Here is a 25,975-nt window from a genome sequence, read left to right as displayed (position 1 = left end):
GCAAGAGTATCTCATATCATGCGTTCTCCCTGTCGTTTCCTTTGTCCTTGCTCCTACCTACAAAGACAAGGATAAAGAAAACAATATGCCGGAACTTCCACTCAAACTCGGGTAAGGAACCGACTGCTTGGAACCCTTCCCTGATTGCCTGCCTAGCACTGCTCTCGAGTACTCGTCTCCCACTGCTGCTGTACTTCCATAGAAGCTGTCACATCTGCCTGGAGAACAGATAAGGCAAGTGAAAATGATACCTTGCAGCATGTGGAGACAACGTGCAGAAAGAACAAGCAGAGAAGAATGCAGCATGCACAGTCAACTCAGCAGAAGGAGTCCGAACTGAGGAACTCGAGCATATGCCACATTCTGCCAGAAGAATAGATAAGGCAAGGGAAATGATACATTGAAGCATGTGAAGACAAGCACAAAGCACGTGCCGATTCATCCGCTACTTCTTCAAAATCAAAAGTATCTCATATCATCAAAGTTGCAATCACTCTGGACGGTGAACTCGTTTTAACCCTCAAATTCTTGGGTCGACTTACTAGGCGTTGCAGGCTGCACGTGTTGATTCACCACCCTTGAATCAAATCCTTAAAGATCAAGTCACCAACTGGAAGAAGAGCCCATCAATCTTGAAGATCATACCGCTGACCAAACTGCTCAGGTGTGAATTAGAAAGATGGAACAAAACAACAAGTCGTCACCTTCACCTCGTGCCTGCTTGCCATATGTTCAAGTCAACCTTCAAGAATCAAGCCTAACGGCCCTTGAAGAAGCTTTCAGCCAAATTCAAAATCAAGCCTCGACGGCCCTGGAAGAAATCACAAGTCTGATTCAAGATCAAGTGTCTACCACCTTTGAATCAAAACCTAGTTCAAAAATAAGCTGTGGAAAATCAACAATTGGAGGAATCCAGAAAATCCTCCAACCCAGTTCAAGATCAAAGCTGTGGAAAGTCAACAAAGCGCAACAAAATACGTGTCGATTCACCCACTACCAAAGCCAAAGATCATCTACCACATGAAGCTCCTTGTGGTCCAATTTCAACCTTCAAGATCAAGCCTCGACGGCCCTTGAAGAAATTTCAAATAAAAGTTCAAGAACAAGCCTCAACGGCCCTTGAAGAAATTTCAAACGAAAGTTCAAGAACAAGCCTCAATGGCCCTTGAAGAAATCTCAAGCCCAATTCAAGATCAAGCCTCAACGGCCCTTGAAGAAATCTCCAGCCCAATTCAAGATTCAAGCCTCGACGGCCCTTGGATCGACATCTACAGTAAGGGACTTCAAAACGCATCTCCTACACGTGACAAGCACATGTATACGACGTGCCTTGAAGTGGGGGCATTTGTAGACATCGAAATTTCGGTAAATAAATGTTGACCGATAAATCAAAGTGTCAACGCTCATGTATTACATAAATTTTACACGTAGCGTGTGACTCAACGAAAATTGAAATGAGTTGGAAAAGTCATCAAATAGGACACGTGTCAACACCTGGCAGAAACGACTTATTTCATCTGGGATATTATATTCAAAATTAGGCCTTGGAAAATTCTATAAATACAAGCCCATTTCATTCATTTAAGGGAAACCAATTCATATTACACCTTGAAGCTCTGAAGCTTTGAAACTCCGAAGCTCTCAAGCATCCAGGTTCCCGAAGAATCAAGAAAGTGTTCTTCGTTCTTCGTTCATCGTTCTTCCAAGATCAAGCCTCGACGGCCCTTGGATCAACAATCATCCACCTTCAAGATCAAGCCCCGACGGCCCTTGAAGAAAGCGTTCTTCGTTCTTCGTTCATCGTTCTTCCAAGATCAAGCCCCAACGGCCCTTTGGATCAACAATCATCCACCAATTCAAGATCAAGCCCCAACGGCCCTTGAAGAAAGCACCATCGTTCATCATCCGTTCATCCAAGATCAAGCCCCAACGGCCCTTTGGATCAACAACGTCGACAAATCCACACATCCAACCGTTCTTCAAGAGCAAGCCCAAAAGCCCTTGAAGATCCGTTCATCACTGTTCTTCAAGATCAAGCCCAAAAGCCCTTGGAGACCCGTTCATCACTGTTCTTCAAAGATCAAGCCCAAAAGCCCCTTTGAAGATCCGCTCAAATCCACCTTCAAGATCAAGTCCACGGCCCTTGAAGAACGTTCATCCTTAGATCAAGCCCAACGGCCCTTTTGGATCAATCGCACATCCACAAATACACACCTTACGGAGATCGAATCAGAGGATCAAAATAGAGAGAGATTGTAACCCAAAATCATCAAATACAAATATTTGTTTGTGCGCGTCGTTCTTGTCTCTTTCGTTTCAGGAATTTTCCGTGTTCACAATTAGTTTTTTAATTAAAAATAGCATAGGTGTAAAAAGTAAATTGGATGTCGGAAGAGGTTACAAGGGTTGAAATAAAATTGCCCTTTTACTTTTCATACAATTTTTTTTGTTCGTTAGATCAACAATAAAAAAATTAACAAAAATGAATGGAAAGTAAAAAAAAAGGGTGTGTCGATCGGTTCAAGTTTTTGATTGAATTACTTCAACCACACTTTGAAAATTGGCTTTTTCTAACAAGCTAGTAAAAAGGAATTTGTTATCGGAAAACTAATGGCATAAATGTTTACAATTATACTAGAGAGCTATTAGACCCACTATAATGTCTTATTTCTCCATTTACATTATAATTTCACTCATTATAAAAAGTTAAAAGTTGAAATATGATTTCCACACCCACTATTATTTTTAAAATAACCTCGGATATATTATTTCTTCACCCACTATAATTCCTATATGTGAAACATCACATAATTACCGTCTAAAAAAATTAGTTTACTTAACATTACTCTTTTTTAATCCCATAATATACATATTACCTCTATACTAAAATCCAGTGGAAAAGTACTGTTTATTAACAGTGCCGTTCCGGTTTCGTCCCTCATTTTCTTCATGGATTTTCAGCTTTAGTGGGATTGTGCAGTAAATTGTCCATTTTGCCCTTCATGCTAAGTGTCTCCCCGAGGAAGAAGTCAGTGGGTTAGTGTGGGACTCGAACCACTGGATAACTGGGTCGCTAAAGTTGGCAAGCGCTTGGATTACGGGAAGAGTTCCGCGTCTTCCTAAGTCCTTGACGTTCTCGAAGTCGACGCCCGGGGGTATTTGGGGGTGAGGAGGGAAGGGTAGGACTAGGGTTTCGATGGAGGTCCGGGGGTGGGCTGAGAGAAGTGGGGTTAGGGTTGGCAGGTTTTTGGGTGTGACTAGTATTGTTATGGTGAGACCGTGGAGGTCTAACTGGTGGGTGAGGTCTAGGATCGGGAGCATGTGGCCTTGGGCGGTTTACGGAAACACCAGGACGTGGGCGTGCTTAGAAATCGACATGGTTTTTGTTTTCTGCGTGGATGTGGTGTGAAAAGTAGGAAGATCCATCTTAGATAATATTTAGTGTCCAATAAAATGAGATTAGTTGGTGTTGTGGACACAGGTTTGATAACTCTGTTGGTATTGTTTGTTTGTTTTCGTTCCCTTTGAACAATCACCAACAGGTTAGAAAATCGGCAAACATGCATGCAATGATGGTCGTTTGGACAATTTGTTTTTTGTTTTTGTTAGAACAGTGACTGTTTTTAGGGTTGAGATTGGTCGTTTGGCTGGTTAGTGAAAGGGGATTTGGTTGTTTTGTTGACTCACGAACTGGTAGGGATTTGGTCTAGTTCCATAGGTCAATCAAACTTATGAGAGGAATTGACATAACCTCAAACAAATCACAGTGTGTTATATAGTTGTTTCCCTTACTTCAACGGTTAAAATACATGACTATTCTTCCAATACCGCCACATTAGCATTCTAGTTGCATTAACATTCGAGATAGTGCAAATATATTGCAACAAAACCACATACATACAGAATATTGAAGTGTGAATGGAGAGAAAGAATGAGAACGTGTGGCATTTTTCAAATGTTATTCAAAACCTTTATTATAGTATTTCTATTAATTAAAGGAATTTTGAAGAATTATTTAATACCTAAAATATGGTTTTTGATACACACACACAGACATTTACCGTTGTTTATGGCAGCCACAAAATGAGCATAAGAGCATTCACATATACGCAGGCAAAGAAATTTCAAATTTGCAAGAAATCGTGGTGCGAAAAAAAAAAACCAACTAAGAAAGAGTGCAAAGTAAAATTAGAAAGATGCTAATTAATTAGCACATTATTGAAATTAGTATATGAGGCTCTCCAGTCATTATTCATGTTCATGGGATCAGTTATTCTTAGGAGGGTGGTGCCTTGGTGAATGGTAATCCTGACTAAAAGCAACAAATCCTGCATATTCCTGATCATGGTCGACACTTTTCTCAGAAAATCGACTTGCAGTAGTACTTTCTCTGCATTCCACATTGCCGCATGAAGATTTTCCCTCAAGGTCGGAGCTGCTGCTTAAGGTCTTGGAGCTCCTAGTTCCTCTTATAGGGCCGTCCACCGCTACTTTAACGTCCTTCTCTAACCTCGCCGCTGCCATTTTCCTTCCTCCTATCCTCTCGTCCTTCTTAGTTGCAGTAGGAGGACTAACCACTTCATGATGATCAATATCTTGTCGCTGCACCTGTATATCATATATGTAAATATATCGTTAAATCAAACCTATAAATGTATATATACGAGTCTAGAAATTGTTTGAGGATAACAATAAGTATTACAAATCATACAGTTTGGAGTGCTAGATTAATTACATCAAAGTGCAGAGTGTGTAAAATACATCTAATACCGTACGTACCTTTGTAGTCGAAACAACTTTTGTCACAACTGCATTTTCGCCTTCAAATTGTAGAAAATCGCAATGTTATTGTGGATAGTAAGCTTAAACATTGCATAGTAACAAACATAATTTAATTCACAAATATTAAGGAAAAATCAATGTTCTAAAAAACGGCCTCGGCGGTGAGCCGAGGCGTTTTCTTGCAAATCGGTTGGAAAAATCGGATGGGCTTTAGGCGGGCTAGGTGGTTTTTTTTTTTTAATGAAATTAAAAAATAAAATAAAAAATCCTATCTAAGTCTAAGTGGTTTAAAATTGTGAACTTGTTGTACATGTGTCATCTTACAATACTCCTCATTATGGTTATATGGCATATATGCTTAATGTGTTTTTAAATTTTAGACTTGTTGGATACTCATTTTGCATTTTATCATTTTTTTATTATCTTATCCATGGATTTCATAAAAGTATAATTTTTTTGTAAGTGTCAATATGCACTTATTTACAAGATATACAAAAAATTTACCTAAATCTAACTAGGTGTCAGCCTGTCGCCCGATTAGCACCTAGCTTTTTTTAGAATCTTGGGAAAAACGTGAACAATAACACAGAAGAAGAAAGGAAAGTAGATACCTAATTGATGACGGGAATTCGCAGAGATATTCAATATGCTTGCAGCAGAAACAAGCACAAACACCAAGCGGTAAGAAAACTTCATAGGACCGAAATCTCAGTCTAAGCAAGAAGAATTAATGGAATGATATCTTATCAGCACTTCAGTGAGTCGGTGAATGTGTTAAATCTGCAGGATTTCAAAGAGTCAAATGTGTAAAACCCCTAGTCAAATATATAGGTGGCAGCCCCACACACACACACACACGTACTCTAAGTCAATTCAAACTAGCTAGGGGACCTAACTAGGGTTTCCAAAAACGTACATATTTTATGCATATTTTAATTTGAAAAGGTGTGGCCAAGAACACATATTACAAATACTACATAAAACATCGTGTCAACCCATGTGTATTTTGATCTGGGAACGAAGATTTCAAAGCATTTTGAGAGAAAATTTGATGTGTGTTTCTCGAATTTTCAGAAAATTACCCTAACTAGTAGTGTATATATATTTTTTAACCTCTAGAGGAGAAATGTAGGACTATAACGTAGAACGGAAGCTACGGACGTTAAAGTGTTTTGTGCCTGTCTGCCGCCATATACACATACATCGAAGAACTAACAATGAATAACTAGCTTGGCCTAATTTATTTTTGCATGCCGACTCCGAGGTTGCCAAAACCTAAACCCTAATTCCTCAATTCCATGTCTACATTAATATATGATTTTTGTTAGGCTACTGCTTCTAATACCTAGAAACAACTAACAATGAATACGTTAGACCAGCTTTAAAGGAAATGTCAAATTTTAAACATAAAATTTAAATTTTGACAATTTATGTGGCACTTTGACATCATTTAAAGTTTTGTTCTTTAACCAATATGTCAAATTAAATTATTATTTTATTATTTTATAAAATAAATTATTAAACTAATTAAAATTTAATAAAGGACATTTAAATTTTAATGAGCAATCTGTTTACCTTCCTTGATTGAAAAGAAGAAAAAAGTATGATAATTGTATCGGTCAACTCAACATTAATTATAATAACTGATTAAGCTAATTAAAAATTAATAAAATACATTTAATAATTAATAAAAAACATTTGAAGCTGCTGTCAAATTTGACAGCAACATCTTTTGATGCCAATCTATGTCATCGCCACATAGGATTTGACACTTCGGTTGGAGAATATTAGTGTGGTCTTTTTTTTTTTTTACTGTTATAGCTAATGTGTATATTTTGTTTGGCATCTCCTTTGGAGATGCTCTTATGAGTTATAATCCAAATCTTTATGTGTTTGGTTGGTGAGAAAAATAGGTTTGAAAATGAGAAAGGTATTTCATTTCTCGTGTATTGTACGTTTATACTTTAAATTTGTATGGTAAAACGAAGACGCTCATCAAACTCTTGTACGATAAAAATTGCACTACTGGCCTGAGTTGTAGGATTGTGATTTCTTTATTTCGAGTAATTCCTTGTATGCCTAATGAACTTGTACTTTTGTATATATATTGAGCCTCCTAAAAAGAAGAATTCACATCAAATAATGTAGCATAAGCAGAAAAAACCGAAAACACTGCATTGGATCAAATTAGAATAAGAAACATCCATGTATATGAGTTGCATGTAGTAGATTTTTGAATCACTACTCTCTTTCCTATATACAATTAAGTGCTCGCAATTATGTTTAGAACTAATTATTTTGGAATTAGAATATTATTAAAGGGGTTTTATCGATCCAACAAAGTTTTTCAGTGGAGATATCTTTCAGTGGGTATCCCTCGTCTAAAGTGTAACTCTCATTTGTTTTTTACTTTACCCCAACTCATCAAACCGCGTCTAAATGTGTAACTTTTTTCCTGGGTCGGAATTTGTGCAAATGTTATGTGGGTGCATGCCATTTTGCGTATAGCCACCACAATTGTGAGGAGAAAATTTTCAATCTGACTGGCATACGAGGTGGTACATTACGTGTCATTATATAAATGGTGAGATATATGTGTTAAAAAGTTAATAACTTAAAAAATAAAATTTCCCACCACTTACATAAAAACACGTGATGTACCATCCGTGTTCACGTCACAATGAAAAATTTGTCAATCATGAGCTGCATGCCACCACATTTTATAGTAGCTGTTTTGCAAGGGGTAATGGTAGAGAGTTCAAATTTCTAAACCAAATGATTTAGATGTTAATGATTGAATTATTGTTAAGTGTTATTAACATGCTTAAACTTTTTTTTTTCGTGACACATCATTTGGTTTGCAAATTAAATTGATTTCCCTAGCATTACCCTTCATAAGATGGTACGAGGCAACAGAAAGGAGATTGAGATTTCAACGTTAACTAGGTCTACATTGCTTGAAGAATCATTCAATATTAGATCAAATGAGTTTAAGGAAATAATTTTGAATTGTATATCTACATAAACAATGTAAAATTCAATTTGAATTTGAAATAATTAGGTACCATGTATCATTAGAATTCATGAATCAATTTTTGGTTTTTCTATTTATGTGAATCCATGCATTTATATATTTTCTAATATTAAATAGTTTAATTCCTTCCGTTGGAAATATTATATGACATTCCAATGAAGGTGATTTAGTCTTTAAAAGGGTAGTGACTCCATAATTATTTTTTCCTCTGCACTCTTCTCCTCATTTCTAATCTCTAATTTTCTTATAATTTTTCTAGTGTGAAATTTCAAAATGCTAGAAAACAAAAAGGTGTTTGCATGATGAGAAAAAGTGAATGTAAAAATTACTTAGATTTTCTCGTCTGCAACAAGTTGTAACTCAAGTGAGTTCTAGTAAAAGTATAGGTTTATTTTCGGTTGGTCGGTGTTTTTCGCACATTCCCTTTTACATTTAACTTACTTTTCTTAATTTTTGGCTGATAAATAGAATAAATTAAAGAAAACCAAAGACATAGATTAACAATAGTTTGTGTGAGGTAAAATTGATGTATGGATAACACCGCCCTTTTATGAATAACACCACCTTTTTAGTTACGCCTCCTAAAACTTCAGTTTATCTCACTCTGCCATGGCAGCCATATTAGCAATTAAGCGGGCCTCATCATACAACCTCTCAATTTTAACAGTTTTATTGACGAATTTGACGCAAAATGACAAAGTGAAGACAAAATAAAATTTCGAAATACAAAATGACGAAATTTGAGTTTTCGACAACAAATAAAGATCGAAACAGAGTTTCAGTTAAAATAAGCCAAAAGTAAATATAGTCCAATATGTAATCATTTGATGCTCCCTCAGCCATCCCCCACCCAGCCACCCACTCATTTTCTTTTGCTTATTTTTTCATCAATTACCCCACAAATTCATCATTCATTTTACTTTTGCATTTTGGCTCTCTCAATTTTAAAGCCCGCTGGGTTGGAACGTAAGGCAAGTCATAACATGATTCCTGTGGATTTTTTAAGAGCAAACATTCAAAATAAATTTTTAATCTAACTGCAATTCTATGAACTATTTTTGTATATTATTATTTTGGTTTACTACTATGTATTTGCTTTAGAACTGATCCTCTCTCACTTACAAAATAGAGAGATAACAAATGATTTTTTATTTTATTTTATTTTTGAACAAAGATTTTATTATTATTTTTGAACATATTTTCCAACAATTCATTTATTTTCCATTTATTTCAATGAAACCAACGTATCACAATCCATTTGGTAGCTGTAAAATGGCCTTGTTGATTTTATTTTTATGAAAATAAATTAAAGGTATGATTTTTAGGCAATTGATTTGCAAAATTTTTGCTCTTTCTTTTTCCTTTTATTCCTTGGATTTTCTTTTTTGTTGTCCCATATGATTATCCGACAAGAATTCCTTGCTCTACATATCTTGTCGTGTCCTTCAAATCTTTGGCTCTGAATACCGACGTTAATGACTCGTTTGGAAGTGTTTTTTAAATTATTGAAATTGGTTTTGGTGAAAATATTTGTAGAACCAATCCTTAGTAAAAATGCAAGTGAATTCTGAAAAAACACTTGAAGTGTATCCTACAAAGCACAATTTTAAGTGCTTTTGGAACTTAAAAAATACTTTTTTTTTAAAACTGTTTTTGATCATTTTGAAAAAGCACTTCAAAACGAGTCATAATTCAGGCATTTTATCTCTAAAAACAAAATGGAAAACCTTTTTTCTTTTTTAAGAGAATTAAAGCACAAACCTTTTAAACCTTCATGCTTTAAATTCCCATGATTCAAATTCTCATATTTTGCATTTCATATATCACACAGTCTCATACCAAAAAAATACCAACTTCAAAAACAAAAGCCAAACTTTACTCTGCACTACAATTCTCTCCCAAAAATTTCCACGGATCAAGAAATGGGGTCTGCAACATCGTCTATGGCTGCAAAGTTCGCATTTTTCCCACCGGACCCTCCGTCATATGACACGTACATCGACGAACCAACCGGGAAAATGAGGATCTCCGATGTTCTTCCTCGAGACGATGTTGACGTGGTGAAGCTGAGCACAAAAAAAGGGAATGAGATTGTGGCTATGTATGTCAAAAATCCATGTGCTTCACTCACTCTGCTTTACTCCCATGGAAATGCTGCTGATATTGGTCAGATGTACCACATTTTCACTGAGCTTAGTCTTCATCTGGGTGTCAATCTCATGGGGTCAGTATATATCATATCACTTTTCATATGCTTTTCATTCCAATATACGTTCCCACTTAATTTACGTTTCTCGAGAAGTGATTTTTGTGCACAGTTATTTATTTTCAACATTTAAATTAAATAAATCAAACGAAAATAATTTCCGTGTTTAAATGGTATCGATCCAGATTAGTTATGATTTTTTTTCTTTTCCTTGTGCTATCTTTGCAGCTACGATTATTCTGGCTATGGACAATCTTCTGGAAAGGTATAATCTGCCCAGCTAGCCAGTTTCTATATAAATTTCTGGAACTAAATCAATTGTGTCAAATCCAGTGTTTGTTGAACACGTGTCACTGACATGACCTGATTTGGCATGTTCTAAATCCCGATTATTTTATGAAGAACTGTTTGTTTACTTATTTGTTTTGGATTGGGAAAAACAGCAGTTACCATTTAGAAATTTGATGTTCCCAAGTTATGCATGGATGAGAAATTAATGCTTCCTTATCCCCGCGATATATCTCCTCTCTCTCTCTTTCTCTCTCTTTCTCGCTTGTTTGTGAGCTATCAAGTGAGAAAACAAGAGAGAAGATGAGATATATCCCGCTACACGAGATATTTTTTTATCTAATTTCAGACCATATTGACGATAATGTGCCTTTGTAAAATTAGCCAAGTGAGCAGGACACATATGCAGACATAGAGGCAGCATACAAATGCCTTGAAGAGAAGTACGGCATAAAGGAGGAAGATGTTATTTTGTACGGACAGTCAGTTGGAAGCGGACCTGCTCTGGATTTGGCCATTCGTTTGCCTAACTTGAGGGGTGTTGTTCTTCACAGTCCGATACTGTCCGGCCTTCGAGTGATGTACCCTGTCAAGAAAACATTCTGGTTCGACATTTATAAGGTTCGAACCTCGTACTTTTTGCATTCTCGTTGAACAAAATCAAATTTTTTCGTAGACTGGTTTATTGAATTCCATCATGAAATGTTTTGTGTTTGTTGCAGAATATCGATAAGATCCCACATGTCAGTTGCCCAGTTTTGGTGATTCATGTAAGTCTTCATATATTAATTCTTGGAATACTTTGATCCTACCACATTTCTTTGCAATTCAACAGTTGCAGTTTTGGTAAGGACCTTTTGGTAATTCATCTAAGTCTTCATCTATTCATTCCTCGTAAAATGGACGGTAATATTTTAATAAAGAACAGACATCATGCACAAAGAATTTACGTTTTGACTGTGGTCTTTGAATTTTCTAATCCTACCACATTTCTTGGAATAATCCCAAACTCCTTTGTTCAACTTTTATAGGGAACTGAAGATGAAGTTGTGGATTTCTCGCATGGAAAACAGCTGTGGGAGCTTTGCAAAGAGAAATATGAACCCTTGTGGCTCAAAGGAGGCAACCATTGTAACTTGGAACTCTATCCAGAGTACTTGAGGCATCTCAGGAAGTTCATATCTGCCATAGAGAAACTACCCCGTCTTCGAAATTCAACCGAACAGAGTGCAGATCAATCGGAGTCTCCTCTGAAGACCGAAGACAACAAGGACAAGGCAAGATCAAGCACTGACTTGAGAGACAAGTCTAGGTCCAGCACGGGGCAGCGAGACAAGTCCAGGCTCAGCACAGACAGTAAAGAGAGATCAAGAACGAGTACTGAGAAGAGAGAGAAGTCAAGAAGGAGCACAGATCGGTCTGGAAAGGCAAGGAGCAGCATAGATCAGTCGGAGAGAGCTAGAAATAGCTTCGACCGGTGAGTTGATCATTGATATAATTTATGTTTTAGCCATTTCGTTTTCAGTTTTCGCTAACGCCGGCTTAAAATCAATGGTGGCAGATTGGGAGATATGGTGAGGTCAGTTGGATTATGTAACGTAGATTGTCTGAAGCAGGCCGCTTTAGAGGCTTGAGTGCTCTCGTACCTTGGATTGCAATTTGTTTATAGACCAGTACATGTTTGGTTGATGGAATGTTTGGCTCAAGGGAATGCATTTTTGCCCCATATATCTTATCAACTTGTAATAGCTCAATGCAGCGCCACTCCTCGCGGGGTTTTTCTTTCTGATCCGATCCGATCCAATTCAATCCAATCCTAGACGCCAAACTTGACCCTCGAGGCCGTCTCGGTCTCTTGTGATTTATGATCTTAAAATATGTTGCGGGGTTTTTCCTTCTGAGTTTATTGAATGTTTCATTGCAAAAGCTAAATTATACATTCACCATGTTGGAATGTAACGTCAGTTGTAGCTGTGTTTCAGATTGTCTTGGTTGATATAGTTGAGTTGGCAAAAGGAGGGAGAGAATTGCCAAAAGACAATAGAAGCAAAGCATATAAACCAAAGATTGAACTTAAATGGGTACTTAATGGCTAATACAATCGAACAAGCGATTAATAGCTCGATTTGTTAACATTATTTGCTGGGACAGTTTCGTCAAGTTAATTCAATTTTAATTCTGTTCATATTTTTAATAGTTAATCGATGTGAGCCAAATTTAAAACGTATTTAACTTTAAATATAACACAAAGTCGACTAGTTACCATACGACCGGCAAGTTAATTCAATTTTATTGCTAAAATTAGAAAAGAAAAATGGAAAATGAAGAGGATAAGGTTGAAGGTGAAATGGCAGAAGGAATCTGGGCCTCACAAATTCCACAGAAGGAAGCTCCGAGTCCAAACAAAACTGAAAACCCCCAAGTTTTGTAATTTCTAGAACACTCCACCCTACCCTACTTAAAACCTGATAAACCCTCGCAGCTCACGAAAGGGTTTTTACACTCTGTGTTTGGCACAACGGAATCATCGCCTCATCCCCAACGCAACTACTTCTGTTAGGTTTAGGGATGGCTCCAGTTCTGAGCAGAAGCATGGCAACTGCTTCTCTGGCTTCGCTTCCTTCTTCGTCTCCATTCGCGCTCAGAAACCCCAGCAGGGCCTTGAGCCTCAGAAGCGCTTTTGTGCCGCAGAATGGGCTCCGAAAGGGCTTATCGTGCGGCGGATTGAAGTGGAAGGTTGAGAGCAGGAACAGACGAGTGTCCGTCCGCTGCGACGCGGCGGTTGCCGAGAAGGAGGAGGCCACCGATGCCCCCGGTGAGAGATTCGAGTACCAGGCCGAGGTGGGTTTCTCTCCGTTTCTTTAAATTTTGGGTCTTTTGTGTTGTTTCTCAATTGAGCTCTGCGATTTCCAAAATTTGTAGAAGTTTATGTATTTTACTATTTATTTGCAATGAAAATGGATTCCTGTGCTTTAAATTATGGGTCTTTGCCATTGTTTTCGACAGAAAATGAGAATAATAAATGCTTGTTGTTTTCATATTCGTTATCGCGAGGCTTCGGTTTTTGGTGTATGAGTTTTGGAACTGAAAGTTGAAGAGTTGGAAACTATTTGCAGGTGTCTCGGCTTATGGATTTGATAGTTCATAGTCTATACAGCCACAAGGAGGTGTTCCTTAGAGAGCTTGTGAGGTGAGCTTGCATTTCCCTACACTTCATTAAAAGTTCTTTTGGTGATTCATGGCCTATAGGATATGCTCTTTCTGCTTGCAGAATTTGCTTCCTTAGTTTGTTCTTTGAACTTTTTGATAATATAGATTTTAAATTAGGATTGATTCGATTGAACAATGTGCTCGTTATGATGCGTTTTGTGTGTACCTGTTTATTTGGCCGTGTGTTGACTTAATTTTGCATTTCCTGTTTCAGTAATGCTAGTGATGCATTGGACAAGTTGAGATTTTTGAGTGTGACTGAGCCCCATCTGCTTGGCGATTCTGGTGAGCTACAGATACGCATCAAACCTGATCCAGACAATGGGACTGTCACTATCTCGTATGTTGTTTCTAAATCTTTGCTTTATCTTGTCACTGGATGAATCAGTGGGAGATATTTGAAATCTGAGTCTCTGTATTTTAGGGATACTGGTATTGGAATGACAAAAGAGGAACTCATTGACTGTCTTGGAACCATTGCTCAGAGTGGTACTTCAAAGTTTCTAAAGGCTCTGAAGGTTCACTCCTATCTCTCTCTCCCTCTCTCCCCTCGCCGCCCGGCCCACTGAGCATCAGTGAATGCATTATTTTGCACTTTGTTGTTTCTATGTGAATCCTTTTGAGTTCTTTGATGCTTTCGAGTCTTATCTTTCAGCCTTTTATTTTGGTAGGAAAACAAGGATCTTGGTGCAGACAATGGTTTGATTGGTCAATTTGGTGTTGGGTTCTATTCTGCTTTTCTTGTTGCTGACAAGGTATAGTATGTTTTCACACTTATTTTATACCTGGCTATCTGCTCGTAGCTAGGATTCTACTATGGATAGCTGTGTTGCTAATTTTCTTGTATATATTATGCAAAATCAGGTGGTTGTCTCTACAAAAAGCCCAAGGTCAGACAAGCAATATGTTTGGGAAGCAGCAGCTGACAGTAGCTCTTATGTTATTAAGGAAGAAACTAATCCCGAAAATCTCATACAACGTGGAACACAGATTACCCTCTATTTAAGGGTAGGTACCCCTTACTGGCTACTTCATTTCTCATTTCATGGTATTTATTCGTTTGCTTGGGACTTTCCTCGTTTTTTTGGTCATTGAAGTTATTCCAGCTATTGCAGGTGTTGACAGATTGTCATTATTATTTGCTAATTTCTTTTCTACTGATTTCTTTTTGGAAAATTAATTAACTTATGGTGAGCTGTCTTAAATTTAAATTTCTCCTTGCAGCCGGATGACAAGTATGAATTCTCAGAGCCGGCCCGGATCCAGGGTTTAGTGAAGAATTACTCACAGTTTGTTTCCTTCCCCATCTATACATGGCAAGAAAAATCTAGGACTGTAGAGGTGAGGACTGCATTTTCTTCTTCAACAGATCATTTTCCCCCTATATGGCTGGTTTTGGAGGGATTGGTAGAGTTGAATTTTGCATGTGATTGGTTCCTAACGGTTCCATTGTTACTTTTTTACTAGTCGAAGGTGTGCATGAAAAGTGTTCATTGTAGGTGGCAACCCGGAAATATTGTTATCATAAAGTTACTCTTTGAATAAGCCGTCTTCAGTCGATATACTCTTCAATAGCTTACGTTCTAAGCTTAAAAGTATCTGTTCTTTAACAATGAAGCAATTATCACCTTTGCCGGTCCTCATTGAGTGGAAACTTTTGGCAGGTTGAAGAGGAGGAAGAACCAAAAGAAGGAGAAGAACCAAAACCAGAGGTAGTTTTACATGGGATTTGTAATTTTTTGAAATGTTGTTTGATCTTGGTCAATAGTACATTGAAATTACAATGCTCGTTACCAGGGTGAGAAGAAAAAGAAGACAAAAACTGAGAAGTATTGGGATTGGGAATTAGCCAATGAAACAAAGCCTATATGGGTGAGTTGAAGCAATAATATTATTTATTTAGATTCAGTGTGGCCTGTTTGTTTAATGTGCACGTATTTTCTTGCTATACATATTACATCCTTCTTAAAAAAAAATGTTTTTGTTCTTCTGCAGATGCGGAGTCCAAAGGAAGTTCAAAAAGAGGAGTATCAAGAATTTTACAAGAAAACTTTTAGTGAGTTCCTGGATCCACTTGGATACACTCACTTCACCACTGAGGTACTGAAATGACTATTGCTCTCTCTCATCCCCTTTGTCTTATTGTGTGCTTTAATAATTTGGTTGAAACAGACAATATGACCTGTTTGGAGTTTACTTAACTTTGATATCTGCCCAGGGTGAGGTGGAGTTCAGGAGTGTTCTTTATATTCCTGGAATGGGGCCTCTTAACAATGAAGATGTAGTAAATCCTAAAACAAAGAATATACGTTTGTACGTGAAGCGGGTATTTATCTCAGATGATTTTGATGGTGAACTGGTAAGTTTTTACATTTTGGAAACCACTTGTATTTGAGCTTCCATTTTGTTCTTTGTTTTAGTGAAGATGTTTTTTTTGTTGCATATACTGTTGTGCATTAAATTTACATTGTGATTTTACTTTATGATTTAAAAACAATTCATACATCATTAACAATGCTGTTGTTCTACATTTCCATGCTTATAATTTTTTTAAATAGCAAATCCACATTCACATGCATATTCAACTTGTGATGTATAATCTGGAATGTTGAAACTATGGTTCATCGCTGCAATACACTGAATTAGTCTTTTTGCAGTTTCCGCGATACCTGAGCTTTGTTAAGGGTGTGGTGGATTCAAATGATCTTCCTCTTAATGTTTCTCGCGAGATTCTTCAAGAAAGTCGAATTGTAAGACTAAGTTTTTCCGCTAATCTTTTATGCATTTTGTGAAGCAAATGCTATTGTTCTTTGTTTTTGTTATGCATTGGATACTGTTATCAATTTCTATTGTGATCTTAGCCTCCGTCCATCTAATATTTTCAGGTAAGAATCATGAGAAAGAGACTTGTGCGGAAGACATTTGACATGATTCAAGATATTTCTGAGAGTGAAAATAAAGAGGTTGTGGCCAGCAATTGAGTTGTCTTTTCTTCTTCCATTACACCTGAAAATTATTATTGATTGGAAAATGTTTGAATTTGATCCCAGGATTACAAGAAACTATGGGAGAACTTTGGCAGGTTCATAAAGTTAGGTTGCATTGAGGACTCTGGAAATCACAAGCGCATAACACCCCTGTTGCGGTTCTACTCTTCAAAAAGTGGGGAAGAACTGATAAGCTTAGATGATTATGTTGAACACATGCCTGAGAACCAGAAGGCAATCTATTACTTGGCATCAGACAGTCTACAAAGTGCAAAAAGTGCCCCTTTCTTGGAAAAGTTGGTCCAAAAAGGCATTGAGGTATGTGTCGTGTGGAATTTGTGACATGTCGTGTGGAATTTGTGGCATCAATAGGTATGTGTCTCTCTATTTCTTTCTCTCTTTCTGACATTTCGTCTTCTTTTTGTCTTAGGTTTTGTATTTAGTTGAACCTATTGATGAAGTGGCTATCCAGAATCTACAAACATACAAAGAAAAGAAGTTTGTAGACATCAGCAAGGAAGATTTGGAGCTTGGTTAGTAATTGGCCTGGCCTTTCTGTACTACGTCCAACGTTGTAGCTTCCCTGTTGTATCTTTCTCACCAAAAGTTATTATACCAGGTGACGAAGATGAGGTCAAAGAAAGGGAAACTGAACAACAATACACTCTTGTGTGCGACTGGATAAAGCAGCAACTTGGTGATAAGGTGGCAAAAGTCCAAGTCTCGAAGCGTCTAAGCTCATCTCCCTGTGTACTTGTTTCTGGAAAGTTTGGATGGTCTGCCAACATGGAGAGGTATTTTGACTTGACCAGACCAGTGCTGTGAATTGTTCCCTTCCCGTACTGTGATTGTGATAGAACATTTTGCTTCGGCAGATTGATGAAAGCACAGGCCCTTGGAGACACTGCAAGTTTGGAGTTCATGAGGGGCAGGAGAATATTGGAAATTAACCCAGATCATCCCATCGTTAAGGACCTAAAGGTAAGATCACGAATGTTCTCTTCCGAAACACTAATTTAACTCTGCTAACTGGGAGAGGTGCATAAAAACGTGAGAGAGAACAAAAAACTACACACCTTCGTGTCGTGTCACTAGAACTATTCACGACTGAAGTACTGGACTTATATATGGATTGACCATTGCAGGCTGCTTGCAAGAATGCCCCTGACAGCACTGATGCCAAGAGAGCTGTAGAACTCTTGTATGACACAGCATTGATCTCCAGTGGATTCACGGTAAGCTGCAAGCATTTATTTCTTCCGTTGTTGTAATGTGATAGTTTAACAGTAACTTTATGTTCTTACTTCTTTCTTCAACGACGCAGCCCGACAGCCCAGCTGATTTGGGAAACAAGATATACGAGATGATGGCAATGGCCCTCGGGGGAAGATGGGGTAGATTGGAAGATGAGGAGGCGGCCGACGGTACTAATGGGGCAGAATCCGATGCGAATGCCGCTGAAGCGGTGGAAGCACAAGTAGTTGAAGCATCAGAAGTGAGGACAGAGAGTGATCCATGGAGCGATTAGATGTGTTACTGGCATTATAATATGTTAGATAAAAATTTTGGCCAAAACTCAAGGGGAAGATGTGCGTGGCGTGGGGGAAAGTATGCCTTTTGTGTAGCTCTTCTCCCGAATGTTGAATGTTTTGTTATGGACTTGCTTTTACCAATTCGCACCTTACAAAAACGATTCAGTATTCTGGAATCTTAGGGACCTTGGTAACGTTCTATAAAATGATTTTTGAAAAACTCGTATTCTGCATTGTGATTTGAGAATGTCTGTAGCTACGGAGAATAAAGTTGAGATTAGTGTTGGTAAAAATGGTGGTTGGAGTGGCGGTTGGAGTGGTGAGAATAAAGGTGTTAGTAGTGGTGGGAGGTGGCAATACCAGGGTAGAGGGAAATAGCGGAGGGGGAGGGGGGTTGGGGTTGCGGCGGTGGCGATTGCGATGGTGGTAGAGGATGGTTTTGTTAACATTAAGGGTTGTGAGGGAGGGTTCTGAAAATGGTGGTTGAGAGATAGGGATGGTGGTAGAGGTGGTGGTGGCCAGGGTGAGGGTAATGGGATGGAGAATGTGATTATGGTGGTGGCGGCGTTGGTGGTAATGGTGGTGCTCGCAACGGTAAGACAAACTACATTATTGCTAGCTTAATGTGAGGTTAAGAACGTCCCTCTCTTTTAATATAGATAATATCATTTGTTCAAGAAAAAAAGAAAAATGTTGAGGTGGTTTAAATTGAGCCATGAGGTTTTCATTTTCTCAAATTGCCCTTTAAGGTTTTGAAATCGTATCAGTTTATAGTTTTTGATATTTGAATTTCAAAGTCAAATTATCAATTTATTAAAGACTCAAATAATTCATCAGACCAAATGTGTAAATTAAGACAATTTTAAAAGGGAATTGTTATTGGCACTCCAAAAATCTCATTATACACTTCAAACTTTTTATATTTGGCAAGAAAAATACACTTGTGAGGAGTGTAGAATGAGATTTTTGAAGTGTCAATAACACTTCCCTTTCAAAGTCTTAAAAACAAAGTAAAAAAATTAAAACTTCGTGACACATTTTTAAAAATATAAAAGATGCGAAATGTAAGTAGTCCTTAAAAACGAAGAAATTAACCCGAAGCCCACCGCCGTAGACAGACCGACTATTGGGTCAGCCCAATTATAGCTTTGAGTTTTGAAACGGGTCGACTCGGGAAAACATCTAGCCCAAGCCGACGATCCAACGGCTTTATCAAGCACACAGAGAACGTAGGTTTATGCAGGGTTTAAAGGCGGCTACTTGCCCAGTCACTCCTCCTTCCTCCCTCCCTCCTCCACCCATCTCCTCCAGATCGCAGTTTTCCAATTCATATACACATTTTTGTTCCTATAACTAAATTTGTATTTTTCTTATAGCTCCAATTTTTCCTCAATTTTGCTGCTCCTTCGACCGTTGAAGATTTTTCGTTTGATGTCCCTTAATCTTTCATCTACTGCAACTTTGATCTTGGAAATATGTGGAGAAACTTCGCCAAAAAGGTTGCTTCCAGAAAGGCAAATCCTTCCTCACAGTTTCATTTGGGTTCTGCTACTTCTTCTTCAGTGAAATTTTCTCAAGAATCGAGCTTTATCAAGAAAACCAGGCATTTCGAGGCCCGGAATTGTGTAAACAGTCGGTTATTGGTGATGGGTTTTCGAAAAATTGGCGATACAGCTTCCCAGAAGGACGAATTGGGCAGATGCAGTTTGCTGAATCCGAGTTACTTTCATGGCGTTTCTGGGTTTTGTAGCTATGCCAGAGGCTATGCCAGTGCTGCCGAGGCCATTGCGTCGACGGATGGGGATGAGGAGTCGTCGGGGTCTGAAGAAATTCAGGAATTGTTGGAGGATTTGATCAGAGAGAACAACAAGGTGGAGTCCCATTTCAAGCAGCCGAAGAAAGTGGTTGCTGGTATAGGAGTAGGAAAGTACAATCTCCTCCGGAAGAGGCAAATAAAGCTGGAGACCGAAGCGTGGGAAGAGGCGGCGAACGAGTACCAAGAGCTTTTAGTGGACATGTGCGAGCAGAAGCTTGCACCCAATTTGCCATACATTAAGTCATTGTTTCTTGGTTGGTTTGAGCCTTTACGAAACGCCATTGCTGAGGACCAAGAGGCCTGCAGGCAACCGCACAATAGAGTCAGTCATGCTCCGTATATTGATCTCTTACCGGCCGATAAGATGGCTGTTATTACAATGCACAAGTTGATGGGGCTGTTGATGACAAATAATGGCGGAGTCGGGAGTGTCAGGGTAGTCCAAGCTGCTTGTGCGATAGGTGAAGCCATTGAGAATGAGGTATGCGAGCTCACTATTTTCTTATTTGGTAAATTCATGTTTGCCTTTTATTTTTGAAATACGCCGTTCAAATTCTCTAAATTTCTTTCTATGAACATTTTATAGCTGTGCTGAATTTGGTTTTGGTCCTAAGTTGGCTGTACTTTGAACATTTTGGCTAGAATTTTAGTTAGCGATCAACCATCGGTCTGTTCGGTTTGGTAGAATATCATTACTTCAACTCCTTGTATTCATACAAACGTGAACTTCCCTTTTCTAGGATTACAATTTACATGTATTTGCAATGTATGAAATTGAGTCCTTTGATCTCTCATGCCTTCATGACTAGTTGAAGGCTTTTCTCATGAGCTAGTAATGCTTCTTTCAGCATCCGGTGAAAATAATAGCGAAATAATGTTGACAGTACATTTTCCATTTATCGTTGGTTTTGAATGTTTTAGGAGTTAAATATAGTAATCATGTGTATCAGGTTAGGATACACAGGTTTTTGGATAAGACAAAGAAGAAGAAGAACCCTACTGACAAGAAGCCCGAAGATGAATCTGATCCTGTGATCATTGAACAAGAGCAACTGTCAATCAGCGAGCAAGAGAAACTGACGAAAGAACAAGAGAGACTTAGGAAAAAGGTTAACAAACTGATAAAAAAGCAGAAAATGAAGCAAGTAAGGGAGATTGTGAAGGAACAAGAAGACTTAAAGCCATGGGGTCAGGAAGCCCATGTTAAGGTTTGTGATGCTTATAGAAATAATTATGCAAACTATCTTGTTATTGTTGTTGCTATATTATCGTGGTCCTTGTACTTGCCAGGTTGGCTGTCGATTGATTCAGTTGTTGATGGACACAGCTTATATACAACCTCCAGTTGATCAATCAGGAGATGATCCACTTGATATACGTCCCGCATTTGTACATGTCCTTAAGACTATCACTAAAGACACACAGTAAGAATTGTTGGATCTTTTTCCTGTGTCTATCTAGCTCCCCACCAGTTCTATATGCTTCTACTTATGTGGGTTTCTTGTAATAGGAAGACTAGTAGGAGATATGGTGTTATAGAATGCGACCCATTAGTTCGCAAAGGCATGGAGAAATCTGTAAGTAGAACAATTTTAACTGATTTGTCTCATGCTATGATTCTAGTTTGTTTTTTTATTTGTTTTTGTTCTTGCGACATACTTGGGAAATAATCTTTTTTTTTTTCTAATTTGTACAAATGAATTTATACCTGAGTAAAACAACTCTACTGATTTCTGTTCTGTCCAAGCAGGCAAGGCACATGGTCATTCCTTATATGCCTATGTTGGTACCCCCTATCAACTGGACAGGGTATGTAGTGTTTAGATTAGTTGGAGTTTTAGTTTTGAATTAGCTAGATTAAGCACTTCGGGGTTTTTAGCCGACTCTTATTGCCTGTTGGTATACTTTGGCAGGTACGACAGAGGAGCATATTTATTCTTACCATCCTATGTTATGCGAACTCATGGAGCGAAACAACAACGCCAAGTTGTTAAAAGGACTCCTAGGACGCAATTAGAACCTGTTTTTGAGGTTTGAAATCCCCAGGAACTGTTACATTCAGTTTCACTATTGTATCTGCTCCTGCCTTTAGAATTTGTGCACAAGCTATGTTTCATCAGAAACATCCCTTAAATGTTTTCCTCTAGTGCGAGGGTTCTCACTTGTACATATTAGTTTTTCCCCTAATCTCTTGACTGTTCTCTGTATTTAGGCCCTGGATACTCTTGGAAGTACCAAATGGAGGGTGAACAAACGGGTACTTGGTGTAATAGACAGGATATGGGCTAGTGGAGGCCGTCTTGCTGACTTGGTTGACCGTGAAGATGTGGGTTATTTTTAACTGGATTTGGTTTTCATACTTCCAAGCTTTGACAGAAACTATTTTGTTTTGCTTCAACGTGTCATCAACATGTAATTCAGCATCTTGGTATTACTGGTTTTTATCAATAAATAATCTTCATTTTGTTCCTGCTTTAAAAAAGGTTCCTTTGCCTGAAGAACCAGACACAGAAGATGAGACAGAAATAAAAAAATGGAAGTGGAAAGTTAAAGCTGCAAAGAAGGAGAATAGTGAGAGACACTCACAGCGGTGTGACATAGAACTCAAACTTGCTGTAAGAATAATTCCTGTTAAGTTAAATAATGCAGCACTCTTAGATACTCTGATATTAGGTAAGTTTCTCTGAATGGGAATAGGTATCTCGAAAAATGAAGGATGAAGAAGGCTTCTACTACCCGCACAACCTTGATTTCCGTGGTCGTGCTTACCCCATGCACCCATATCTAAACCATCTTGGTTCTGATATGTGCCGAGGCATCCTGGAGTTTGCAGAGGGACGGCGTCTTGGAAAGTCAGGCTTACAGTGGTTGAAGATACATTTGGCAAATTTATATGCTGGTGGCGTGGACAAACTCTCCTTTGATGAGCGAGTAGCGTTTACTGAGAATCATGTGGATGAAATTTTTGATTCGGCAGTCAGACCTCTTGAAGGGAGGCGCTGGTGGTTGGGTGCTGAGGATCCTTTCCAATGCTTGGCAGCATGTATTAATCTCTATGAAGCATTGAGAAGCCCCTCTCCAGAGACTACCATTTCATATATGCCTGTCCACCAGGTAATTTTTCTCTCCGAATATTAATATCGTAATCTACAGACAATATTTGGTGATTTGGTAAAGATGATTTTGTTATCCAATATCGATCTGAGTCTCTTTTCTGTTGCAAGGATGGTTCATGTAATGGTTTACAACATTATGCTGCTCTTGGAAGGGACAAGGTAATGAACCTTTTTATTTTTTAAAGTTAAAAAAGGTTTAATATTCTGTACAGAGCAGTTATACTTGCCTCAATTGCTTGTGTGAGTTTTTGTTTTGTTGATCAAACTTCTCATCTCTTTCTTTCTTTCCTTTTTTTTTTTAGCTTGGAGCTGCTGCTGTTAATCTTGTGGGGGGAGAGAAACCTGCAGATGTTTACTCAGGAATTGCTGCCAGGTAACTGTTTCGCGTCGAGTTGAGTTGAATGGCAAATATACGTTGTTGGCGTTGTTGCATTTTTAAAGATGTAAAAACTTAGAAGAGTAAGCAACCTGATTCATTTCCCTAATACACCACTGATAAGTGGTATCTTTTTTATTAATTCGTCTTAATGATTTTTTTTATGGCTGTGCAGGGTACTCGATATAATGCGGAGCGATGCAGAGAAAGATCCTGCCACTAATCCAAATGCATTGCATGCTAGGCTGTTAATTAATCAGGTTAATATCATTAATTGTGCTTGCAAAATCCAACTTGTATGAAGCTTTTCATTGGATAATAAAGCTGAAATAGTTTGCAAAAAGTTTAAATGTTGTAGAATTTTCCCAGTTTTGATGACTTGGCCACCACAATAAGGTTGCAAACAAATTATTTGGCTTGCTTTGTTAAGAAAAGAATTTACTTGTGCTCTGCTCTTTGCTGCTGCTTAATATGATGTTTCTAATATCTGGCTTGTGTAATGGGAAATTTTAGGTGGATCGTAAATTGGTGAAGCAAACAGTTATGACGTCTGTATATGGTGTTACTTATGTTGGTGCACGTGATCAAATTAAGAGGAGATTAAAAGAGCGTAATAACATAGCTGATGACTCGGCGCTTTTTGCTGCAGCTTGCTATGCTGCAAGGGTAAGTGAATAAAACTAGCGCATGTTTCTGTGTCCAATGTCTCTGTGTCTGTAATGAAGTCTGTATTGATTATTTTACTTTATGAGCAGACCACCTTGACTGCACTAGGCGAGATGTTTGAAGCTGCAAGAAGTATTATGAGTTGGCTCGGTGAATGTGCAAAGGTCTGTTTCATCTACTTTGTCGTCTGTTTGTTCTTCATGAGATATGTGAATGGTTAACTGTTAAGTGCTTCAAAAGCTAAGCACATGCGCAAGGGATAGATGTGGATTCTATATTTGAGAATATCACGTCTTTAACTAAGTCTGTATTGTTCTCATACTAGTCCTGACAGCGATATTTGAACAAAAATAGGTGATAGCTTCGGAGAATCATCCTGTTCAGTGGACCACTCCCCTTGGACTTCCCGTTGTACAACCCTACCGACAATTAGGAAGGCATCTGGTAATAATATTCTTAACAACTTCTCGAAATTTCCAATGTGGCTATATATTTTACTTAGTTACAAAAAGATTCTGAGTTTTTCGTTTTAAGGCGAGCTCGAGCATGTAAATAAGTTGTTGCTTTGAAAATGCAGATTAAGACTTCCCTTCAGGTGTTGACGTTACAAAGAGAAACTGACAAGGTCATGGTTAAACGGCAGAGGACAGCCTTTCCCCCAAATTTTGTGCACTCCCTTGACGGTTCCCACATGATGATGACTGCTGTTGCCTGCAAGAAAGCAGGCTTAAATTTTGCAGGTTTCTACTGGATTTTTATTTTCTATTGTCTTTTACTCTCTCTTGTATAGGGTAGTACTTGTATGCTAGTTGAGTTTTGCCCATTTACTGCTAATGATTACAGGAGTGCACGATTCATATTGGACGCATGCGTGTGATGTTGACGAAATGAATAGGATACTAAGGGAGAAGTTTGTTGAACTCTACGACGCACCGATACTGGAGAATGTGAGTATCTTGAATGATGCTGATTTTGCCTAGTGAAAATTTGAGAAAATACACGTTGGCGTTTCTGACTCCATTGAAATTTGCTCTTCCCATGTATATTGCCTATCTAATTTGTTACTTTTATGTCCACAGTTATTGGAGGGCTTTCAAGAGTCTTTCCCCAACATGACTTTTCCCCCGTTGCCAGATCGTGGAGACTTCGATCTCAGAGATGTTCTTGAATCTCCCTATTTCTTCAACTAGTCCGAGCCAGATGATTGCTAGGCGGCTGTGCCCTTTTTGGTCACTTTAGTTCCCCATATCATTCACAAGGTGATGCAATTTTATAATTTCTCTCATTCAAGGACGTGAGATGGTCAAGGAGAGCGAATTCCGATGAAAAAAAATGCTTCATGTTCGGCTGCAGCTATCAATCTGCTGTTTGTACTTGTACATATGTCAAGAAAGGCTATCTTCACCAATTAGCTGGAGGTATCCCACAGGGCTTGGCCGTCTTCTGCATCCACCATTTGAAGGGATTGGGGAAATAAGATGGTCAACAAGCAGCATTCGAGAAAATTGAGACATCCCCATGGATGTGAATCAGAGAAAAACTAAAGCGCCAACAGAGTTGATTCAAACAAATAGGCGAACGACGTTAGACGAACATTGAGGACGTCTTGATTCTCCGAGTGCAACAGACTAAGGGTGGGCATAAATCGTCAACATAATTGTTGTCAGTTCCGTTTGTAAATTTTTGTTTCGTTACGGTTCATTTCAAGGGAAATGTAGAATAAGTTCATGTAATGATTGTTGATTCTTGCTCAATTTTGAAGCAGAATTCATATGATTTTAAGGTGAAATTTACACAGGAAATTTGAGTATTGTTTTTTGGTTTGACACCTTCCAACGTTAGGCACCAAAGCAACATAAGTTCAAAGCAGTCCTATGAATCAGTTTTACAAGAGCTGTTCTATGAACTAAAACGTGTCGAGATTTCAGAGAGACGGGTCAGCTGTCCACTACTGATTACACT

At 38.3% G+C, this 25,975-nt stretch overlaps 4 protein-coding genes across 4 annotated transcripts; 3 read left to right on the top strand and 1 right to left on the bottom strand.

Moving 5' to 3' along the window:
• Window positions 1-4,166: 4,166 nt before the first annotated feature.
• On the bottom strand, window positions 4,167-5,557 carry LOC114822097 (uncharacterized). Its single transcript, XM_029096154.2, has 3 exons — window positions 5,394-5,557; window positions 4,780-4,820; window positions 4,167-4,608 (listed from the first exon to the last, which is right to left on the bottom strand). Exons 1-3 carry the CDS (start codon window positions 5,476-5,478, stop codon window positions 4,267-4,269), a joined length of 468 nt encoding a protein of 155 aa, XP_028951987.2. The 5' UTR covers window positions 5,479-5,557; the 3' UTR covers window positions 4,167-4,266.
• A 4,033-nt stretch (window positions 5,558-9,590) lies between these two features.
• On the top strand, window positions 9,591-12,291 carry LOC103402762 (uncharacterized). The gene is made up of 6 exons (XM_008341518.4): window positions 9,591-10,040; window positions 10,251-10,287; window positions 10,695-10,931; window positions 11,033-11,080; window positions 11,342-11,787; window positions 11,872-12,291. Exons 1-6 carry the CDS (start codon window positions 9,739-9,741, stop codon window positions 11,942-11,944), a joined length of 1,143 nt encoding a protein of 380 aa, XP_008339740.3. The 5' UTR covers window positions 9,591-9,738; the 3' UTR covers window positions 11,945-12,291.
• A 587-nt stretch (window positions 12,292-12,878) lies between these two features.
• Window positions 12,879-18,035, top strand: LOC103402763 (heat shock protein 90-5, chloroplastic). Its single transcript, NM_001328725.1, has 19 exons — window positions 12,879-13,151; window positions 13,427-13,500; window positions 13,735-13,860; window positions 13,945-14,038; window positions 14,192-14,275; window positions 14,385-14,528; window positions 14,745-14,861; window positions 15,185-15,232; window positions 15,318-15,392; window positions 15,516-15,620; window positions 15,739-15,879; window positions 16,178-16,270; window positions 16,406-16,483; window positions 16,571-16,825; window positions 16,938-17,040; window positions 17,127-17,301; window positions 17,383-17,488; window positions 17,653-17,742; window positions 17,832-18,035. Exons 1-19 carry the CDS (start codon window positions 12,879-12,881, stop codon window positions 18,033-18,035), a joined length of 2,385 nt encoding a protein of 794 aa, NP_001315654.1.
• A 1,209-nt stretch (window positions 18,036-19,244) lies between these two features.
• On the top strand, window positions 19,245-25,815 carry LOC103402764 (DNA-directed RNA polymerase 1, mitochondrial-like). Its single transcript, XM_070815745.1, has 18 exons — window positions 19,245-20,336; window positions 20,806-21,063; window positions 21,146-21,279; window positions 21,366-21,432; window positions 21,606-21,664; window positions 21,769-21,886; window positions 22,068-22,181; window positions 22,339-22,470; window positions 22,553-22,969; window positions 23,080-23,130; window positions 23,274-23,344; window positions 23,523-23,607; window positions 23,861-24,013; window positions 24,103-24,177; window positions 24,368-24,457; window positions 24,591-24,753; window positions 24,857-24,960; window positions 25,093-25,815. Exons 1-18 carry the CDS (start codon window positions 19,515-19,517, stop codon window positions 25,201-25,203), a joined length of 3,024 nt encoding a protein of 1,007 aa, XP_070671846.1. The 5' UTR covers window positions 19,245-19,514; the 3' UTR covers window positions 25,204-25,815.
• The last annotated feature ends 160 nt before the right edge of the window (window positions 25,816-25,975 follow it).

Source organism: Malus domestica, chromosome 16, assembly GCF_042453785.1.
Source record: "Malus domestica chromosome 16, GDT2T_hap1".
Lineage (NCBI taxonomy): Eukaryota > Viridiplantae > Streptophyta > Magnoliopsida > Rosales > Rosaceae > Malus > Malus domestica.
This window is presented reverse-complemented; position numbering and strand designations above follow the sequence as displayed.

Coding starts and splice junctions, on each gene's coding strand:
- LOC114822097 (XM_029096154.2), bottom strand. CDS start 5,478: ATGAAGTTTTCTTACCGCTTGGTGTTTGTGCTTGTTTCTGCTGCAAGC. Junction 4,821..5,393: donor GAATTCCCGTCATCAATTAG/GTATCTACTTTC, acceptor TACAATTTGAAG/GCGAAAATGCAGTTGTGACA. Junction 4,609..4,779: donor AAGTTGTTTCGACTACAAAG/GTACGTACGGTA, acceptor TATGATATACAG/GTGCAGCGACAAGATATTGA.
- LOC103402762 (XM_008341518.4), top strand. CDS start 9,739: ATGGGGTCTGCAACATCGTCTATGGCTGCAAAGTTCGCATTTTTCCCA. Junction 10,932..11,032: donor TCTGGTTCGACATTTATAAG/GTTCGAACCTCG, acceptor TGTTTGTTGCAG/AATATCGATAAGATCCCACA. Junction 11,081..11,341: donor GCCCAGTTTTGGTGATTCAT/GTAAGTCTTCAT, acceptor CAACTTTTATAG/GGAACTGAAGATGAAGTTGT.
- LOC103402763 (NM_001328725.1), top strand. CDS start 12,879: ATGGCTCCAGTTCTGAGCAGAAGCATGGCAACTGCTTCTCTGGCTTCG. Junction 14,529..14,744: donor AGATTACCCTCTATTTAAGG/GTAGGTACCCCT, acceptor TTCTCCTTGCAG/CCGGATGACAAGTATGAATT. Junction 14,862..15,184: donor AAAAATCTAGGACTGTAGAG/GTGAGGACTGCA, acceptor AACTTTTGGCAG/GTTGAAGAGGAGGAAGAACC.
- LOC103402764 (XM_070815745.1), top strand. CDS start 19,515: ATGTGGAGAAACTTCGCCAAAAAGGTTGCTTCCAGAAAGGCAAATCCT. Junction 22,970..23,079: donor CATATATGCCTGTCCACCAG/GTAATTTTTCTC, acceptor TTCTGTTGCAAG/GATGGTTCATGTAATGGTTT. Junction 24,014..24,102: donor CAGCTTGCTATGCTGCAAGG/GTAAGTGAATAA, acceptor CTTTATGAGCAG/ACCACCTTGACTGCACTAGG.